This window comes from Liolophura sinensis, chromosome 7 (assembly GCF_032854445.1).
Source record: "Liolophura sinensis isolate JHLJ2023 chromosome 7, CUHK_Ljap_v2, whole genome shotgun sequence".
NCBI classification, from domain to species: Eukaryota; Metazoa; Mollusca; class Polyplacophora; order Chitonida; family Chitonidae; genus Liolophura; species Liolophura sinensis.
Window position 1 is genome coordinate 50,155,772 of NC_088301.1, and position 23,364 is coordinate 50,179,135.

General features: G+C 37.9%; 1 protein-coding gene across 1 annotated transcript in view; it reads left to right on the top strand.

Annotated features, from left to right (window-relative positions):
* The first annotated feature begins 14,049 nt into the window (after positions 1-14,049).
* LOC135471002 (uncharacterized) overlaps positions 14,050-23,364 on the top strand; it is a 56,202-nt gene continuing 46,887 nt past the window's right edge. The window contains exon 1 of the mRNA XM_064750050.1: positions 14,050-14,368. Coding sequence (XP_064606120.1) covers positions 14,130-14,368 — 239 coding nt within the window. The 5' untranslated portion in view covers positions 14,050-14,129. The remainder of the gene's footprint in view (positions 14,369-23,364) is intronic.

The following is a 23,364-nucleotide window of genomic DNA, read 5'->3' on the forward strand; positions in this document are numbered from 1 at the left end:
ATGTCACAACAATCTCTCCTTGTTTACAGTTTACATAGACGTGCAAATCATAATAAAATCATAACAAAATCATAACAGAGTCCATTTATATACAGCTGACATCTTATTAGCTCAAATCACTGGGAGTTACCGTTTCCAGCACTTCTGATTGAAAAAGTAAAACTTGGTGTTTGTCTTTTAAGTGTTTAATTTGTCCGGGTTTAACAGTGCAGAAATGCCTCGTGCACAACCAATCAGGGCTTTAGGGTTTAAAGTGTGTACTAAAGATTTGTGTTGGAATTTTGTAACTGGAGCGGAATTCGCACTCGTACATAACTATTTATCTACAGCATTTAGATTCGAGCTATATATCAACATAATTGTGTACAGTCATAAATATTTTTATGGGAACAAGAAACCTATTAATATATTAATGCCAGACCGTATATATCTGCATCAAGAAAAGTCATGAATATATCGGTCTTAGCATATGACTCTTTATTTGTATATTAGGACACAGTCTCTCCTTTCTTTCCGTTTTATACACGGGCTTTCATAAAATAATGTGTATATATGATATTACCATGTTTTTGTTTTGTTTATGACACATGCAAATGTGCTGTATATCGGCTTATTAGCAAGTACATCATTCGATAATCCAAAAACAAACTAACCAGCTGATGAGCTAATAGTAACTGTGAAAGAGCCAATGAATCAGCTAGAAACTGTGGAACAAACATTTCAAATAGTATAGTCAAATGAAAAGCGTATTGGTTGAGAAAAATAAAGATTACGTAAGCTCAGATTACAGAGAACGAAAAGTTAGTGGTAATAGTGGTCTTCAATATTTTTTCTATTTTTCTTACAAGAGAAAAAGACACATGAAAATAATTTCTGTATGGTGGGTATTTGGGACCACCTCTTTTTATATATTGTCTTTGTGTAATAATGTTATAAATGAGGATACAACACAGGATAAATAAATATATTTGCATTGGTATTTTGGCGTTTCATGTAACAAATGTTTTCAATCTATATTATCATCGTATTTATAGTTTTCATATGTAAATAAATATTATCATAATTCACATTAAATACAAGTATTTGGATATAAACATGCGACACATCATTATTTAGAACATTATTGTGCAAAAATGAGAGGTGGTCCCAAATACCCACCATACAAAAATATTTTAAAATAACATTTCTCTTGAAAGAAAAAATCTCCAAAAATATTAAAGCCTATATTTACAAATAAGTTTCGAAGCTCTTTCATTACATCATTTTTATGATTTCTTCTCCTTCAAATAGCTATGTGATTTACTTGTGAAAATTGAGTATATTGGGTATTTAGGTGTATTGCATGCCATACTTCGGTTCCCGTGCAATCCATAAAGCCAACTAAGGGGGTTTACAACAACAACAAAATCGACAATTTCCCATTGAGGTGTATGTAATATTAAAATAAAAAGCTTGAGCTTATTAGAATGACTGATGGTTAGTTTGACCTTACAGATGCAGAGGGGCTGACAGAATGATTCTTAAACAGTAATTTACTGACAAAGCTATGATACCACAGGAATGCTCACGCATGCAGTGATGATGCAGTGGTACTTATACAGTGCTACTTACATAGTGGACTCCTACACAATGGTTCTAATACAATGATACTTACACAATGATACTTACACAGTGGTACTTACACAGTGGACTCCTACACAATGGTTCTTACACAATGATACTTACACAGTGGTACTTACACAGTGGTTCTTACACAGTGGTTCTTACACATTGGTACTTACACAGTGGTACTTATACAGGTGTACTTACACAGTTGTACTTACACAGTCATTCTTACACACTGATTCTATTACAGTGCTACTTACACACTGATACTTACAAATGACTCCTGCACAGTGGTACTGATACAGTGATACTTACGCAGGACAGCTACACAGTAGTTCTGATGCAGTGCTACTTACACACTTATACTTACACAGTGGACTCATACACAGTGGTTCTGGTACAGTGGTTTTGATACAGTGATACTTACACAGTGGACACAGTAGATGGTGCCTCTTGTAGTATGAGATCCTTACATAATAACGGGAAAGACGTAATCGCCCGTTACTTTTGAATCACAGTCTGTTCGGTTAAGATCTGTAACGCTAGTCATTTTCGAGTTGTATCTCATACCGCATAACTTGAGGGCTAGGGGCCGCAAAGGCAGCCATGCTCATTACATCTGCATGATGCCTTTATGAACAGTTGGAATCGAAGTGCGACTGAGATACCTTGTTTAATTGTTATTTGACCTGGAACTCATTCATGGACTACGAATTTGAACTTTGATATGGAATTAATGCCTGGAATATCCACTGTCTGCCCGGCATCATTGAAAACTGATGACCGCTTCTCACTTGTGTGTTACCGGCTCTGTTTGCTATTTGTAAAATTTCTTACATACCTTTGTCTTTGGGAGCTAATGTTAAACGTTGTTTTGGAAATGGATCTTGCGATTATCGACTTGGAACGCCCTTTACGGACTACGAATGGTATACGAATGTCGGACATGACGCTTATATTCATACACAGTGGTTCTGATACAGTGATACTTACTCACTGATACTTGCGCAGTGTAGTCATACACAGTGGTTCTGCTCCGCTATGCTTCAGTGATGTGTGCACAGTAATACCTACACAATGATGAGGAAACAATCTTAGCTCCGCGGGGCTTTAGTGATGTAATGTCTACACAGTGATGATGAAACAACCTTAGCTCCGCGATGCTTCAGTGATGTCTACACAGCAATGTCTATACAATGATGATGGAACAATCTTAGCTCCGCGATGCTTCAATGATGTCTACACAGTAATGCCTAAACACTGATGATACAACCTTAGCTCCGCGATGCTTCAGTGATGTCTACACAGTAATGCCTTTACAATGATGCTGATACAAAACTTAGCTCTATGATGCCCAAACAGCAATGCCTGCACAGTGTTATGTGCACAACTGCCGTCAGCTTCTAAATTTAGCTTGCCACTGTTTACATATGCTGAGTTCAGGGCCTGCTGTCTGCCTCTGCCTTAGAATGTTCCAGAATACGCTCAGTTCGGGGCCCGTTTGTTTACAAGTGTTCAAGAATTTTCTTATTCTAGAAAATTCCACCAGTCTATATAAGACCTATGAAGGCAGGTCAAAGGAAGAGAAAGGGGAATTATTGAGAGTTTTGGATGCTTTCGCTGTGTGTTACTTTAGTAGGCCTTTTGTGCTGAATTTTGGTGTCTTTAAAGCCTCTGGCTTTGTTATGTCCTATCTCCACCGAGCACTGAACTTGTATATTTAATTTGTGCTCTTGTGTACACAGTGCTTATTAGTACACGGACCCTGTCTGTGGAATTTTGTGTATATTTCGTCATACACTCAGTTATACTGTGGATTTTCCCTCTTATGAATATTGCCTCTGTGCAATTTTTAAGCATTGTGGAGTGTATGCGTCCGTTTGGACTTGACACCGTTGTACATGTAAGTACTTTAGTATTTGTATAGATACTGCTATCCTTTCTTGTTAAACTTAAGTACTTTAGTATTTGTAAGTCTTGTTATCTGTTCTTGTTAAACCTAATAAATTGTTGTAAAATAAAATCTGCTGGTTTTGGTTACTTTTTTGTGCAGCTAAACTGTCGTGTATTTCGAACAAGCCATCTCTTTATAATACAGACAGTTTGGGTCGTAACAACAGTGACGCTGATACAGCCTTTTCTCTGCAATGCTTCAGCGATGCCTACACACTTATGATGGTACAACCTTAGATCCGCGATGCTTCAGTGATGTCCATACAGTAATGTCTACACATTATTTAATTGAATTTTATCATTTATACAATGACACGATCAACATTATCGTTCCAAGCCAATAATTTAATTTAATTGATTGGTGTTTTACGCGGCGCTTAAGAATATTTCACTTCTACGACTGCCTCCACCATTACGGTGAGAGGAAACCATACAGGGCACGGGGTAAACCCAAGACCATCAGCAGTTTGCTAACAGTCCTTCCTAGTGAAGAGGCTGCCTTTAATTACACAGGCGGCTGTTAGTGCTACAGAAATAATCAAGTTATTTAATATAATGTAATCTGATGAAACAAAGATATTATGACAAAAACAGATCTACAGATATGTAACCACGACACAAAGAACGATATAATATGTACCGTTCAGCATGATTTAACCTTCATACAGTGTCAACAGAATGTTATTTCTGAAATCTCACAGGTAATCTTGCCTAGCCGAAGGCTGGTCAGCATTAAGAGTGCTTTGCTATTTCTGCCCGTCCCCCCGCCACCCTCCAAACCAAAAATTTAAAAACAGTCCACACACATGTATTCTAGGAAGTTAATCTTTTTAATATAACCGCACTAGGGCATTGTTTATTTCCGCCTGCATGTCCATATGCAATAGACAGAAAGGTAGCTGTAAGAAAGAACATGCAAATATATAATATTGTATTATAATATAATAATACTGTATTGTAATACAATAAAGACGCAAAGCAGAGAGAGTAAAACCAGAGCAGAGACGACAGTGTAATAATTAGCAAATGGTCACACGAAACCGGTGAAATACAGCTTCTTGTCAATTTACCTCACTTAGGGTTTTATTCTAACTGTTCATGTAAATGCTTAAACAGTACCTAGGGCACATAATCTAGCACTATCTCTTAAGCAGAATTAGAAAAAAAAAACGATCGTTGCTGTCTTGATAATCGCAAATTATGACCTGTACAAGATCTGATATAGGTGAGTAGTATGCATGCGGTTTCTGTATTTCTGTTTTTGAAGAATGACAAATAAATTAAAGATAACTGATGGAGTTGTTTATGCACTCATGCATTTTGTGTAACTGATGAGATATCTATAGAATAATTAATAAACAAAGCTAGTCGCTGTTCAGTCTGGAAATTCAATACAGATCATTTATCAGATAAATGTAATTTACATGATATGTGTCTCACTCCACACCCACGATCCTATTAACTCATTTAGATACTTTCACGACACGAAACAAAATTCATCATTATCTATTGTACTAAACTGAAAGAGGAACTTTCCGAATCGCTGCCACGAATATTGTCTGTAGTTCTGTGTCTGAACCGGGACTGTTGTAACAGTTGTATATATTAATCCTTTAAGCCCGAGATGGTTGTATGTGACACGGTGTACTGCGTTGTTTGTGCGAGTTGGTTTTCACTCTATTTTCTTACAAACGGACACATGTGGTGTAAGGTAATCGCCATCACCTGTTCTGACAAAGTGCTGTGAATACTAGCCATTAATGTTCTGTAAAGTGTAGATGAAAGCAGACATACGCCAGTTGTATTCATGGAGTTGTATACATGTACACTCAATTACAGTACTGTGTAATCAGAAACTTCTGCTGTTTAATTTAACCCATTTTCATCATGAGTTCAAATCTATCAAATATCTATCAAGTATGAGGCCCTTATTGGGGTACAGCAATATTGTTGTTGTATTGACAGGTGTACAGTAGAACGTGTATTAGTGACAATAGACACTAATGTTGCCGATAAATCTGAAACGTGTTTACAACACTGTTGCAAAAGCCAGTAGATCATCTGCCTTTGACCAGTCTTTCTCGAAAAGCATTTGACCTAGGAAGACACGAGCACCTATACCCTAGGCTCACGGGCAGAAAAACAATAACAATCGCCAACCCTAATGGACGTTCCTGGTCAGCAGTCACTAGGCCAAGACCCAAATAACGTTCAATACAAAACACTAAGAAAGTATAAGGTTGGACCGTAAGACGGATTCATTTATAAGGAAACAATCAGTTTTTAATCATGCCGGGAAGATGCAAGAAATGTTCAATGCTCATAAATTTATATCCGTATCCATGTTGTGTATCATGCTCGTACGATTGAATCTGTCGTGCCAAGTAGTTAAGTAAAACCAAATCGCACCGTTCGAAAAAATATGCAGTTTTTGTGGAATGCTACAAATCAAATGGAATACAGCATGATCGATTTTCAGAAGAGAAACAGTCATAATATAAGTGCAAATCGAGTATCTTGGTTCTTGTGGTGATCGTGCTCATTGAAGGGAACTGTTATTGTTTGTTTCAACGCTGAACCAACTGAGCAAGGTAAGTGACATATCGACAAGGTATAAGTGACCTACTGACAAGGTTTATGTGACCTACTGACAAGGTATATGTGACATACCGACAAGCTATAAGTGACATACTGACAAGGTATATGTGACATACCGACAAGGTATAAGTGACATACTGACAAGGTATATATGACATACTGACAAGGTATAAGTGACATACTGACAAGGTATATGTGACATACCGACAAGGTATAAGTGACATACTGACAAGGTATATGTGACATACCGACAAGGTATAAGTGACCTACTGACAAGGTATAAGTGACATACTGACAAGGTATAAGTGACACTGACAAGGTATAAGTGACCTACTGACAAGGTATATGTGACATACTGACAAGGTATAAGTGACATACTGACAAGGTATAAGTGACATACTGACAAGGTATAAGTGACCTACTGACAAGGTATATGTGACATACCGACAAGGTATAAGTGACCTACTGACAAGGTATATGTGACATACCGACAAGGTATAAGTGACCCACTCACAAGGTATATGTGACATACTGACAAGGTAAAAGTGACATACTGACAAGGTATATGTGACATACTGACAAGGTAAAAGTGACATACTGACAAGGTATATGTGACATACGGACAAGGTAAAAGTGACATACTGACAAGGTATATGTGACCCACTGACAAGGTATATGTGACATACTGACAAGGTAAAAGTGACATACTGACAAGGTATATGTGACATACTAACAAGGTATAAGTGACATACTGACAAGGTATATGTGACATACCGACAAGGTATAAGTGACCTACTGACAAGGTATAAGTGACATACTGACAAGGTATAAGTGACACTGACAAGGTATAAGTGACCTACTGACAAGGTATATGTGACATACTGACAAGGTATAAGTGACATACTGACAAGGTATAAGTGACATACTGACAAGGTATAAGTGACCTACTGACAAGGTATATGTGACATACCGACAAGGTATAAGTGACCTACTGACAAGGTATATGTGACATACCGACAAGGTATAAGTGACCCACTCACAAGGTATATGTGACATACTGACAAGGTAAAAGTGACATACTGACAAGGTATATGTGACATACTGACAAGGTAAAAGTGACATACTGACAAGGTATATGTGACATACGGACAAGGTAAAAGTGACATACTGACAAGGTATATGTGACCCACTGACAAGGTATATGTGACATACTGACTAGGTAAAAGTGACATACTGACAAGGTATATGTGACATACGGACAAGGTAAAAGTGACATACTGACAAGGTATATGTGACCCACTGACAAGGTATATGTGACATACTGACTAGGTAAAAGTGACATACTGACAAGGTATATGTGACCCACTGACAAGGTATATGTGACATACCGACAAGGTAAAAGTGACATACTGACAAGGTATATGTGACATACCGACAAGGTATAAGTGACCCACTCACAAGGTATATGTGACATACTGACAAGGTAAAAGTGACATACTGACAAGGTATAAGTGACCTACTGACAAGGTATATGTGACATACTGACAAGGTATAAGTGACATACTGACAAGGTATAAGTGACATACTGACAAGGTATAAGTGACCTACTGACAAGGTATATGTGACATACCGACAAGGTATAAGTGACCTACTGACAAGGTATATGTGACATACCGACAAGGTATAAGTGACCCACTCACAAGGTATATGTGACATACTGACAAGGTAAAAGTGACATACTGACAAGGTATATGTGACATACGGACAAGGTAAAAGTGACATACGGACAAGGTATATGTGACCCACTGACAAGGTAAAAGTGACATACTGACAAGGTATATGTGACCCACTGACAAGGTATATGTGACATACTGACTAGGTAAAAGTGACATACTGACTAGGTAAAAGTGACATACTGACAAGGTATATGTGACATACTAACAAGGTAACTAGTCATAAACTGCCACTTACTAGTAATTTAATGGGCCTAAGAGGCTGATACTTGCTTGACTAAGCGGTTGAATGACTGACAGTTGAAATCGCAGGTTATAAACCAACTGAGAATTGGTTGACTGATTTAGTGACAGACAGGATCGCTGGTCATTTGATAGACTAACTGATGAACTTAATGACTGATTGAGTTAATAAGTGATTGGCAATATGACGGATTGATCTGATAGACTAACTGGTGGACTGATTCGTGGAGTAAAAGGCAACATGACTTATTGATCGACTGAGTTCATAAATGACTAAAAGTCAAACTGACACACAGATGGACAGACCATATGACTGGATCACAGTCTGAGAACATGCTGAATTATGAATTAATTGATTAACCAACTGGCTTGCTGCCTGACTGATTGAATGCATTATTATGCTGTAACATATAGGTTTTACTTATACCACAGCGGCCATCTGTATGGTGGAAGGAAACCGGACTCTAACCCCACGACCATCCGCAAGTTGGCCACATTGGTGAGAGGCGCCTACATCATTGCGCCGTCTTGACACGCTAGCTACCTCGGCCCCCATCGTATATAATGTATAACATAAGTATAAATAAAATACCTATATGGTATAAATCTGTTTCTTCTACAGAGATAGGCTTTATTAGAGCTTCAGAGCAATAAAATGAAGTGCACAGCACACGTCAGACTATTTTCTGCTAAGTAATACTGCCAGCAGCGTATGTATATTATTTACAATTATAATTAACGTTTTTGCCTTAACAGGGGCTATGAAGTTCGGGGTCACATGGTTTAAGGGAGTCACAGTTTGATATACATTTATATTAAGCACCTGCGGTAAAGATGACGCGTGGTTAATATTTTTTTAAACTTTCTGTTTCTTGATGTCTTCATTTTATAAATCAAGAAAATAACGTGCAAATATTCCGTGGTATCATATAGCCTTCCGGCAGCAAAAGCAATAAGAGCAACTGATTAAGTTAAATACTACAGAGAAACATGGCAGTCTTAGTTTTGATAAGTTCAAAAAGGAGCATTAAATTAATTAACCGAAGGATACAACATTTTTGTTGATTAATTACGAAGGATAATGTGGTCTTGACCATTAAAATGAGAAAAGAGAAAGACGGCCTTTATGCTCTCTAATGTACCTGTGTATTGGAAAAGTGCATAGACACAACAGATCGCGTCCATATCAAATCCCTGTAATTCTTGTTTGAATTTCTAAATTCAACCGCTACGTTCAGTGCGGGTGGTGTTTTGTGACAATGAGCGAACAGTGGCAATCATGGATCTCTCTGCACGGTTTAACGTTCTCATATTTTTACATGGAAGACTATACATCATGAGTGGGAATATTCGACAATAACTTTCCAGAAGTTGATAGCTCACCCTATACATAATCACCAGTAACACCCATCGCCATCGTGTCAAGACTCATTGAGTACAACGTCAACAACTCTAAATTAAATCTAATAATTTTTTTTATAAACGGACCCTTGTGTACATAGGAAATGGTGATTATATAGAGCAAGGAAACAGGACTGGTTGGGCCAGTGTCAGTGTAATGCGACTGGATAGGGTGTTATGACTGGTGTCATCGACATGATACTTCAGTAATTTGGTGGCAAGGACTCGCCATGCCACAAGGTGACACAGTATATGTACACACATCTAATGACTCCTCGTCGTCATATGAAAAGTGCGAGGTGCAAACCAAACATACTTTTATTCGACTGCGAGAGGCTCTCTATGTATAAGTGTATTTCATATGAGACAAAAACTTTACCTTGTGTGTACTACTTAAATCTCAGTTATTTGATCTTAAGTTAGCAGTATTATTTACATTATCACGTCAGAATCACGTCAGTTATTCAGGTGGTGTTGTGACATATTATAATGTTGAAATTAGATTATTTCGGAACGTAAACTTCAGTTCAATTTAAAAGATTTCATAATGATAAAACATCTAATTATAGAGCATATGATGAGTAACATTTTTGGCTATGAGTCCTTCACCAGGAATAAACCTTAGTATGATTTCAAGGTCACGTTTCTTGTACATTACTTATGTTCACTTTTAATACCACAGGATATAGCTGTTACTTTTTGCCTCTAGCTTTACTCTTTGCACAGTGTCAAAGACACGTACTGAACTATTTTTTGAAATTTCCACATGCAGTCTAATTTTGCGTTGTATATAACGCATGTGGTGTAAATCGGCCTTTCTACTGAAGTGTGGTTTACACAAAAAATGGAAAAAATGCTGGATTATTATGCTATTTTTTCTCGTTAAACATCGCTATAGCCTGAATAGAATTAATAACGCATTACTTCCGTTTCCGTGCAAACCTGTCTGGCAAGTTGAAACTATATATTTAGTAGAGATATAGATGGTTCGTTTTCGTACAGGATCTCGTGTCAGTTTGGATCTACTTCGGTCCAAACGGCACCCTACAAGTAACAATATGTGTTTAGCGTTTTGATTTTTGATTAATTAAATTGGTTTAAATTATCCAAGCATCAAAATAACACACTGTTTTAAAACATCCTGTCGTACCTAACAAATGTGAAAGTCAACAGTCAACCTTATGTTGAATTATTTTTTGTTCGATTCATAGTTATATGTGTAAGGGTTTAAGCTGGAACAGGGGAAAGAATCCATCATGGTCTCTGATCGCTAAATCGTTATCTCCCTTTAGCCAAGCTTTATTTAGAGAAAACATTTACACATGGGGGAATATGACAAATTTGTTTGGCTGCAGATACATGAAAGCTGTATAATAGGGCTCGGCAGACTCATTTTGAAACGACATAAACCAGTAAATTCAAAATCCTACAAAATCCACATGAATGAACAAAGAAATGAATATCCAATTCTGACGCTGATATGAAAACAGAAAGACATATCAATGATCCGTGCCATTTTCTGACGGTAAATGTTAGAGTTGCACGATTGTCCATAACATTTCAAATGCACAAATTTCCATGGTGGCTCCGGCTGGCTCATGGGGAAAAACGACGAAGAGCATAGCTATAGCTGTAAGACATTTTATGTTTCCACCTTGCATTATAAGGATGGTGAATTGCGCGCAGGCAAACGCAGTTTCCCTTTCAACTGAAAGGTGCTCACGTACAAGAAATTGAAGCATTTCTGGAATCGGTATATACTATATAGTGTTGTCAGCGATATAGCTTGGTGGGCGTTTATCATGACAGCGAATAGATCAGATAAGATTCTAATATTTCACCGGTAATGAAAGCCCGTCGGCAATGTCTGGAATCCCAGGGGAAGTTCATTTCCATATGCATAAGGGATTTCTGGGCTCAAATGCATCCCATGTACATACATATATGTATAAACGCAATGCTTCAGTGGATGAGGTACAGTTTTATAATATATATATATATATATATATATATATATATATATATATATATATATATATATATATATATATATATATATATAGTGTGTGTGTATTGCTAAATTACGGTAAATACTAAATACGCCAATCTACATGTATAATTCTTTCACAACTTACCAAGGGTATATTGTCCAAAAACTCTTTATGAGAGACGGTATAGGTATAACTCTGACATTTAAGTCATAATTGTTAGCCAAAATCAGCTATACCGAGCTTTAGCCCATACCAAACACAGAAGTTCAGCGTACACCAAATGCAGTGTTTGATGTCAATGAAGATGATATCTGGATAAAAAGTAACTAAATGTAGCTCATGTAAACAAATAAAAACGGAGTAACAAACTATTCATTTCATGTTTGAACCAAACCATGGTTCATGATTAATGATTTGTTTTTGCTTTCTCATGAACAGTATAGAAAATTGATCAGCTAGTTGATTTAGGTTTTTGGTAGATATTTGGGTACATGGATTAAAAAAACTTAATATGACCAGTTTTAAAAGGAATTGTTATAAAAAAAATAATACCATGATAAAAAATGTTTTTTCTTGTTGTCTTTAAGCAGTGCTTTTCATGAAAACCTGTGGTACTCATCTATCTGTATACTGCCGGCTAGACTGTTACGAAAAAGGGAGTTTTACATCTGAGATATAGTTTAGCTATTTTAGACTTATGTTTGTTTCGCTCGATGACTTAATAATATACATGTAGCTATGTATTTTACGGTAAGTAACTATAGGCGGTTAATGGCATTATCAGTCAATACTGATTATCAAAAATGGTCGAATATAAAAATAAACGTAAAAATGAAACTGATCTTTAAATAAAAAGTTGCAAAAATATATTCCTGGGCCGAGTTGTTCGAAAGTGTTACACTGGTATTAAGTCATATTTTATGCTTAAAATTTTAGCCAAACTCTGCAATCAATGCAGTTGTCAAACTATAACAGCAGCAGATTTAGTTCATATTTAATATTTTTTGTACTTAATTGTATTTTTTGCTGAATAGAAAATTGAAAACTTGGCTTAAAGTTAAATCGGGTATTAAGTCTTAAAACAGTTTTGAGCTACTGGGCCCTGGCCAAGACACTTTACATGCCACTAGCTTTCTCTATGAATAACAGAGTTTAATACTGATAAGAAACGTGTAACTTGCAACGATTTGTGTTACTAAGCACATACGTCATTGATTCCACAAGTGTGTAATTATTTGGTATTATATTAATTTGTATTCAATTAGATATATGTGGATATGCATATTAGATGCAAACCTGGTGTGCTATGAAAACCATGGAGTTATCGCTTTCCTAATTGATCCGGTCATCTGGTTTTTGTTTTTAATTTTGCCCTAGTATGGTTAACCGTATGGAACATCTCGTTTAGAGATGGATGCGCCGTATAGTCATGTCACTGAGACCTAGCAGTGACCTCATCTCTGTACATAGTCACCACCGACTCATGTTGGCGCTGTAATACCAAAGATCTTTGTCGATAATTACACTCACTCTCTTCTAACTCCTGCGTTAAGCGCAACACAGTCTTATCCGAGTCGCTATAAATGTGTCATCGGCAGACCATTGTTTAAGGGTGAAATGTTAATTTTGTGTATAAATGTGAGGTGAGAACAGTCCGTCGGATCTGACCCAGCAGTGGTTCTGTACATGCACCACCCTAAAATAGGGCAATAGGGTTACATCCACGGGGACAGCAGAACGTGTTTCCATGGCAGCGCATCAAGCGTGTGGACAGTGAGGGCAGTCTCGACACAGCATCTCTCAGTGGCTTCCCTCCATAACCTAGGCAATATTAAAATGGTTCGACCGATTCCTTGGCTACGGGGAGATGGTAATGATTATTGAATGGAAGCCAGGCGATCCAGCCAGCATTCCTCTCTGAGACCACCCGCCATCGATTGGCGTCGAGCGTTCGGTGGCAGTATACGCTGTTGTGCAGCTGAATGCATTTCACTCTCGTCCTGGCCGTTCGGTATTATTGGCAAAGGAGAGTCGACGCTGCTAATGGCGCACACAGCCACGGAATGGTCTCTGTCGATCTCGGTGCCTGGGATGGAAAGCCTCCATCGACACGCGGGATTGGTTCTATAGCCATACTGATAAACATCTAGCTAAGTATCGATTGCTTATATTCTTCCACTATTATCTGGTGACCCGCATTGGGCATATACGGACATGGCGGGTAGGCTGCACTAGCCATGGGCAACCTCTTGCCGGTGTCAGCAGACAAGTTGTGTTGGATTATTCTACATTCAACAGAGAAGTGCCTTTTGTGTATTAGTTCAGTGTGTGTTTGATAGACTCTCTTGTCCCTGCCTGATTTGTGACACCAGACGGCTGTCTACGGAAAGGGTACCCCCATTTCCAGGCCATAACCATGTCGGTGATAACATGTGCGTGGCGTTGCACGGCCACGGCTCTAGCGACTAAAATTGCCGTACCATTAGCCATGTAAAAAGGTCGCTCGGCAAGTGACACTATGGAACGATTTAGCTGATGTGCTGTTGTTTCATCTGAGTATCACAGGTCCTTCAGCCCTCCTCTCATGCATCCTATGTAGAGCAGAATGGGGAACGAAACAAGCTCTACCCCACCTACACCGAGCGAGACCCCAACATCGGAGCAACTCTCCGTGTTATCGGTGAGCTCCAGAAGAAAGTCGTCGGTGGGGTCAAATTTACAACAGACCCCCGAGGACCCCCCTGAGCCCGATCTGAGCAATCTCACGGAAGAGGAGATCGCCCAGATAAACTCTGTGATATTACGGGCGAAAGAAATGCAAGAAGAGGAAGAGGAGCGTGTCAGGTAAGTCATCACCTGTGTGACAAGCTGTCAGGTGATATTGAAACCTAGATTGGTTGTATTATCTGCTGTCGCTTGTGATATAGGAAGACATATTTTTCATTTTCCATTAGCACATAAGTGGAGTTAAATATACCCATATTTCCCATATAATGGATGGTTATACTCTCAAACGCCGTACTGTTAGTGGATGCCTTGCATTTGAGTATGCCATACAAGCAGGCACAAAAAGCTACATAAGATCATTGGTCACAATTAGCATATAACAGGATGTATAAAGATTTTCCGACAACAAAAGACTATCACCAAATTTTCATCACATTATATTGCTTTAGCAGTGAGCTGTGTCAAGGATGTAAACTTCATCCAAGTCGACATTATCCAGTTAAATGGATCTCACATTCCTGTATGCTAAATGATGGACTCATGTATGGGACGTGTTGGGAGATTATGGTATACATACATATATATATATATATATATATATATATATATATATATATATATATATATATATATATATATACATTCAAACTGTGGTGTGAAATAAAGACTATCTGTTGCATTTTGTATTTTTGCATACAGCGCCACCGAATGCTGCCTTAAATCGGAGTAATGGCCAGCATTGTGTATGCTTCCAGCAGTAATTCAATAAGGTTACGGCGACCAGTGGCTTGGATCAGAAACCTCCAGCGCTGAAACCCGCCATCAGTATATCCTAGCCTTAGGCTAACATTTTGGGCCACCGATTTTAATATAACTCTATCTATACAGCCACAAGCTCAGGCAGATGACAACTCTTAGAAATGGGAACGCCAGTGCTTATGGGAGAGCAATTAACTATGCTTTCACATGGAATCAATGCATCAGTCGGTTTTCACACCTGCTTATAGCGCGATCGGCACACGCGACAGATCGCTAATGTGATTTGTTATATAGCTAGACAGAGTGTAAGCTTTCTCTATGGAAGTAAGTGGGCTATAAACGACAGATGTTTCCTTTCGGAAAGGAGTTAACCTTTATGACGCATAACACACAGACATGTACATTTCCGTATCAATGTATGTCTTTGTGAGGGTAATGAAGTGACAACGATTCTGCAGAAACTCCATTCACTAATACCGTTGTATGAAGTTGTCAAGGGCATAAATAGAACTTACACTTCATCTCTGGTTTATGACAAACATTTATCATCCAAGGCTTAATGTACACAGCACCAACTTAGATAATAATGATACTCAAGTTTAATATCAATTACCTATCAGACTCGGTCTCAGGTTTACGTTGTTAAGTCCATATCATTCAGGGCGATTAAATGGGTTCCTAGTAATACGCCACTGTATGTACTTCAACCGATCCGTCTTGTGCAAGGGACAAGTCCATGTACATATGTAGAGTACAAACGAGCACCTGCTGTGGGTAACATACTTAAAGTGAAATATGAAAAAACGGTATCCCACGTCGCCTCAAGACAGCTAGAAAGTCAGTGCGTTAGGCGAGTGCATTTAAGTGGGCATTTTATTTATGTATTTATATATTTGACTGTCGTTTTACACTGTATCCAAGAATATTTCACTTTTACGACTGCAGCCAGCATTATGGTCGAAGGAAACCCACGACCACTTTTGCTTGCGTATATCATGTCTCCTATAATTAACTGGACAAAAGCCGAAGTAATTGTGACACTTTAAATGTCAACATATACGTGGCTAGGATATCCGAGTTGTGACTTCCAGGCTTAGCAATATAGCGCGTTGGTATCAATGACCTAAACCGGTTCAAAAATAACTATACGATATATGCTCGTATATGAGATATCAAACATGCATCGTAGAGGATCATTTGTTTTAATGTTATAATATTAAATGTGATGACAACAGAGCATTTTCAGTAATTCTAGACCAGTGACGTATAATAAATTGCTATTATCATTTTTTTACCTAATTCTTCCTAAACCATAGCGATATAGGAGCGTGTAATATGATTTTTAACATTTACGTGAACAGTTAAAATAAAACTCTAATTGAGGTATTTTAAAAAGAGTGCGTATTGCACCGCTTACGTCTCTGTTTTTGTTTTACTCTGTACATGTACGTTGTAGGTTTTTCAATATTTGGACAATCTTGAGGAAGGATGTAGGATATTTTCTCTTTAGTCTGAATATTTGGCAAATTCTTTCCGTTATAGTGTAGCTGTCGTATGCAATAAAAGCATTAATAGCTTTGGAAGTTTGTCACTGGTCAGTATGTGAAGATGTGAAGAAGGCCACATTGCACGATTCATTTTAGGTCTAATGATAAATTTGATCGTTTAGATAGATGACTTAAATGGTCGACTGATACTACCCAAGTGTTATGTATCATTATGAAGTAATATGCTTTGAAGTATTATGTAGAAAACAAAATAATACAACATTGGTGAATAAATAAGTAAATGCATTGAAGAAAAGAATAAATTAGAAATTGTCTAAAGCACAATTCACACTGTAAATGGAATCAAAAATGCTCCACAAGATTTGAGATAATGAGGCATTATATGGCTTTTCCAGTTGCCTCTTGTCAATGTGTTGTGCAGATGTAAGTTAATCGAACATGACGTTCCAACTTTACAGAGATTTGCGAAACCTTTCCTGTGAACACTTTTTATTTTACAACTTTTCTTTTATACTGAAATGAAACGTAAGAATAAGCCCTCGGTCTGTTTCTGACAATTTGATATCTCCCGGGATTTTCTTCTAAATCCGAGCTTAATGTGGGACTTGTAATGTCTGTTGTGTAGGCGAAGATTTCCACTGCTACATAGCATCCCTTTAATCTGGTCAGATCCCTAAAACTAGTCTTTCAAATAGAAGATGTAAACTAATCCGAGTCGGATTCATGGAATATAGTTGTCGAGAAATGTCGAAGCTACAAGATAATCAGGGCCTCCTCCCCCATACTTTGTTTGCTCAATAGATGTATGTACAATGTACAGATAAACCAGAGACATATAAAATAAGAGCCGCTTTGGGTACAGTTCTCTGTTGGCATTGGTCCTATCTGGGATTATCGTATACATTATATAATAGTTACAGGTCCTGTGGTTTGTTAAATCATTCACGAACATTGCACCGTTGTAGATCTATACATCCATGTCCGGTCGTGTTCCAGGAACAATGGAACAAAGCGATGTTGCCTCAGAAATGGACACACATTCATGGATGTGTAACGAATGAGCTCTAGTTTCAATTCTTCTTTTATTTCTTAATGATGAAACTGAAGAATGCCCCTGAAATGAAACTGGCCTAGATCTTTACAGGAGCAGTCTTTATGTATGTTTTATGCACCCTGTGAAGTGGACTGAAATAATATTCAGTTCATCAGCTTGGCCAACATCATGGTGGACACACACACAGTTGTATTTGTACCAAAGTTATCTGTTATCAAAGTTACCAAACGGAACTGGTGCCAAAATTACCTGTTTGGTTAACTTAGTGCTTAACACATGTATCCAACTGTATTTATACCAAAAATTATTTGTTTGGCTAACTTAATGCTACGCACATGTACGCACTACTGCACTTGCACCAAAGTTATCTCTTTGGCCAACTTATTGCTATGCTCATATATACAACAGCACTTGTACTAAACACTACTTCTGACTTTCTTATGTATGCAGCTGCGTTTATTAAGAGACGTGTTGTTACAGAAAGCAGGTTAAGCTAAAAAAAACAAAAAATAACAGTAAATCCACACGAATTAATCACAGTTTCAGCCCCCTCAGCTTCATTGTTGAAACTGGGTTGGGTTCCAAAGGCTGATAAGTACCGTCGCATTTATTATTAACCACTAGCGGAGACCCGTTCTCTTCACAAACGCGTGTACCGAGCCTGGTTACATAATAAGTCGAATTAAGGAGAAATTCCAATATAGTTACATATTCACAAGCTCATAAACCAGAGTCCGTTATATAATAGATGTGCATAGGGCAGATACCTGGAAGGATTTATGCGTGCAAAGATAATTCCCACAATTTATAATTTACATAACGGTGTGAGGCACGCATATTGACTATTATACACAATATACTTAAAACTTCTTGATGTGGTAGCTTATACCCGTTGAACTTTTTGTCCATTTTGTTGTCCACAGACCAAGAAAAGGGGGTCGATCAGTCGTTTTTATTGGGCTTGCTGAAATGGACTCTCAAAATGTTTTTGTTTTTAGGGTAGAGATTTTTCTGGGTTAGAGATATCAAAATGTCCTACGTATGGGGCATCGAAGTCAACTGGCCCTTTGTGAATCCAGTGAACAATCTATACACTCTTATGGGGAAGGTAGACCTTCTTAGGCACAAGTGTCTATGTATGGGGCATCGAAGTCAACTGGCACTTTTTGAATCCAGTGAATAATCTATACGACACTTGAATGGGGAAGGTAGACTTTCTTAGGTACAAGTGTCTATGTATGGGGCATCGAAGTCAACTGGCACTTTTTGAATCCAGTGAATAATGTGTACGACACTCGAATGGGGAAGGTGGACCTTCTTAGGTACAAGTGTCTATGTATGGGGCATCGAAGTCAACTGGCACTTTTTGAATCCAGTGAATAATGTGTACGACACTCGAATGGGGAAGGTAGACTTTCTTAGGTACAAGTGTCTATGTATGGGGCATCGAAGTCAACTGGCACTTTTTGAATCCAGTGAATAATCTGTACGACACTCGAATGGGGAAGGTGGACCTTCTTAGGTACAAGTGTCTATGTATGGGGCATCGAAGTCAACTGGCACTTTTTGAATCCAGTGAATAATCTGTACGACACTCGAATGGGGAAGGTGGACCTTCTTAGGTACAAGTGTCTATGTATGGGGCATCAGAGTCAACTGGCACTTTTTGAATCAGTGAATAATCTGTACGACACTCGAATGTGGAAGGCAGATGCTCTTAGGTAAATGGCTGACGCACGGGGCTCATGGCTAATCCAGTGAACAATCTATATGACACTTTCAAGGCAGACCCTCTCAGGTACAAGTGTTGACGTATGAGGCATCTAATTCAACTGGCATGTCCTAAATCGCGGTATGAGTTTTCCCACCCCACGCCATGCACAGTAAGAACAGCGTCAAGCGTTGGCAACAAAATGAGGCCATCAGCTGTATACCCAAGCGCAAATAAAGATTTAATAAATTTTCACGCAACAAACGTGGTCGGAGAAGACTGTCTTCAGGAGGGACGCCAAAGCTAGTTCTCTGCTGGTTTGTATTTGGGTGCAATTTCCCAATCTCTTCCCTCCCTTTACTGTGATGGTACAATCAGTGTTGATATTTCCACCATAGGTCGTTGCTCACTACAGTGTTATGAAGTATTGAAGTAGTGAAGGTTTTGCTTCTTGGGGTCAACTGATGGACATGGATGTTGGCAAGCAGTATCATACAATATATTTACAGCCAGATTCCATTCACACAGTCGGGTATCCCGAGCGTTTCTAGGGGTTTCTTCTAATTTAGACGGGATGATGGTGACCTCTTTAGAGTGTTACCTATCAATCGATATTGGTCGCTACCCGTACGTCCCTGAGCTATAGGGTCAGTGTACAAGGCCACTGACTTCTAATAGGCGTTCGCCGCTCCCAGTACGCGATTCGACCTAAGCCAAACATGTACAGCTGGGTAGAAATAAAGCACTATTTTCTCCTTCAACCATGGTATTTTGGTTATCCATACAGCTCAGAATAGAGAATTCATGGCTTACAAAAAGCTTTTTTTTTACAAAATATTACAAAACTTTTAACCACCGTTAAAATGGTACGTTTAGCCTGCAGACAGAAAGCACAAAAAGCAATATTTAAATTACAACCAGAAGTTCTAATTTATAAATTTGCATGACAAAATTGTTATTATTGAGTAAATTGAGTTTTGTAAATTGGTATTTTGTTTGCTTTGAACCAGAATGCTTTATGAATGATTCATGAGAAGTAGTGATTCGTTTACACTGTCTATTATCGCAGTCGATATTAATCCATTTAAACCATGAATTAATCATTGCTGCCACAAATTCATTTATACCTTGTACTACGGAATTATACACCCATACCGTCCGAAGTAAGCGTGTGGTCGTCTCTTGTCAAAGACTCTATGACAATTATGTCATTCGCCGGCCGACCATACCATTTTGCGGTACATCTCTGACCAAATGTTAAAAATTTTAATGGTAATGTTATTCCATCTACTATCGTTATAATATATGTGTGTCTGGCCCAGATTTGAATGACCAAACTTCACAAGGGTAGTATGCTTCACGGTCATGACACAAAATGGGTGAACATAAAATTAAATGTCGTTTTCCGTTTAATTTCGTCGTGTGCATGGTATACACATGAAAGGTAAAGTTCTCTAAAGACGCATACTTTGATATGTTATATATACCGTACATATGACACATATATATGATAATGTTAAGTGCGACATTTTCGTATTGGTGGAGGAGGAAAGTCATTTAAAATATAAAATGAACACTTTCTAAAGTGCTAGAAATTTAAACCTTTTACAACATGGTGAGAAAATGGCGTAATTTAACATTTTTAGGTGAAATTAACAGGTTTAGTTTTGGAAAATGTTGACAATTTAACATTTGATAACATAAGGCTAAACGCATTCGTTAATGATAATCTGTTAATGTTAAAAGTGTTGCGTACGTGTATGTCACACACACATGCTGTAGATCTCTTCCAGTGATAATTGAATTCCAGTGCTACTTGTTCACCTTTGCTGGCCACAAAAGGTTTTCCGTATAGTTGAAACTCAACATTTATGCTAAGCAAACCGATATCTTGTAGCATGTCACATTGCGTAACAGTTAGAATTTTGCTAAGTAACATCTTACCAGATATGGTATTTATTTCTCGTTTGAATGATGAGCAGAGAGTTCTTGAAGAACATTTGCATTAATATGCAAAACAAGTATCGAACCGAGTTAAAACTGATTCCTCAAGATCAAAATACATACTAAGTCCTGATACTTGTTAGAACTGTTGATAATAGCGTATTCACTGCAATCCGCATACTGCTAGTGCTCAAAGTCAAAATACGTACTAAGTACCGTTTCACTAGGGCTCTGTCGGGTGAAACTCTTACCATTTCCGTCGTATAGTTGAAATATTCAATAGTTCGGCGTGAAACACCAGTCAAATAAGCAAGTAAATAAATAAACATGCAAAGTAACGAAACATATTATAAATGATACTTATACAAGATTTAGTGCAAGCCAAATGCTTCTAGTGCTCAACGTCAAACATTACAGTTTATTTCAGTACTTATAGGCTACACCTATATATATATATATATATATATATATATATATATATATATATATATATATATATATAGGTGTAGCCTATATATATATGTTACCGTGAGATAGGCCTGCTTTCTGTGAGTCCCGTTTCTTCAAATGTAAATTGAGCTGTTTTATAATTGATAGAAATGCCTTTACTCTGTAGATATGATTTCGAAAGCATTGTGTTTATAGGACCGCCAGGGTCGACTTAAGAATCTTAGATCAGTTTATGTGCTGAGGCCAGTCTGTTCCTTCCTTTGTGCTCGTGCACAAAAAGACGACAAAAGAACTTGGCGGATGTAATTTAGCTTTCCGTCTAGACGAACTAAGAATTTATTAATTCCACTGGAGGTGGAAAACCCACACTCGCTGGTGAATTTAATTGGTACGCACCTAATGCGCTTCTAGACTCCACCATCATTAGTTGGCGTTCTTGATAGAAACTCCCACAATATGATTTAGCCAATGCAATGACAGTCTGACTGATTGATTTGTTTTTCATCGATATCAGTCTAAGACTGGGTTTATAAGGCCGATCTTCCATCCAGGTGCCGAAAGTTTGTGCTTTTGATATATATGTTGATTAAGACAACAACACGGAGAGTAAATCCAGAGCAATCAAGTGTGATAGTTGCCACATGGTCATACGTATAACTGGTGAAAAATGGCTTCAGCCATACATGACTTAATGTGATTAGATAATCAACTTCTGACCCCGAGATCAGGAAGCCATCTTAGACTTAGTGAAAATTTCAACCATTAAACCTGGTATGTTTCTTTCCGTTATTTTGATTGAAATATGTTTTACAATAACTTATCCAGAATTTACTGTAGACAAAAGACTGATAACACCTTTGTTTACTTAAGCTGCTAATATGTTCTGTGCACGAAGAGGACAATAAATATAGAGAAAATTGTTGGCCTTTTCCCGTGAGAAATGAATATCCGTCCGCCACTTCACACCATGTTTAAAGGAGCATCAGGCATAATGAATTTGGCACACATTGTAAATACAGTATCGGTAACTACCCAATAACTTCGTTGTGCTTGAAAGTAATACTGTAGGTAATACAATTAGGTGAATCGTAGTTATAATGCTTTAAACTGCATATGGTGTCCAAACTGTTATCAAGTACCCACAGTGGATATGTTCCAGATACCTAGGTGTGGACGAAAGAATTACGAGGCGTCCTTTCCGATGATAGTGTTTCTTCTGTTATTAACCCATGAGGGCAGACAAACCACTAATTCTCAAGCGAATGTCTTTCTGGTTCTTCCAAAGGCAATTTGTTGTAGGAACTGGTCGTATCCTCTTGGATATCAACTATATGTATCTCTCTGCCGAGAACTTTATCCTGTCTATTTGTAATATAGCCTTTTTAAAGCCAGGGAATTAACCGAACATTGGATAGTCAGAGTGATATGCAAACAAATACCCTGGTCACAACTAAGTCAAGTTGATGGATTTTACACAAGGAGAAAATTGAAATCCCAAAGATGTGTATCTCGTAATGGCGGCCGCTTAACTCAGGCCCACTGCTGCAGGGAATGTGGTGAAAAAGAATTGAGCCGATATACCAAATGGCTAATATTTTATAAGTGTTGATTTAATTACACAGGCCTGTTGTCCCTGAGTGGCTAATTGTCCAATGACCGAGCAGAATAATTACCTTCTGTGTTATAT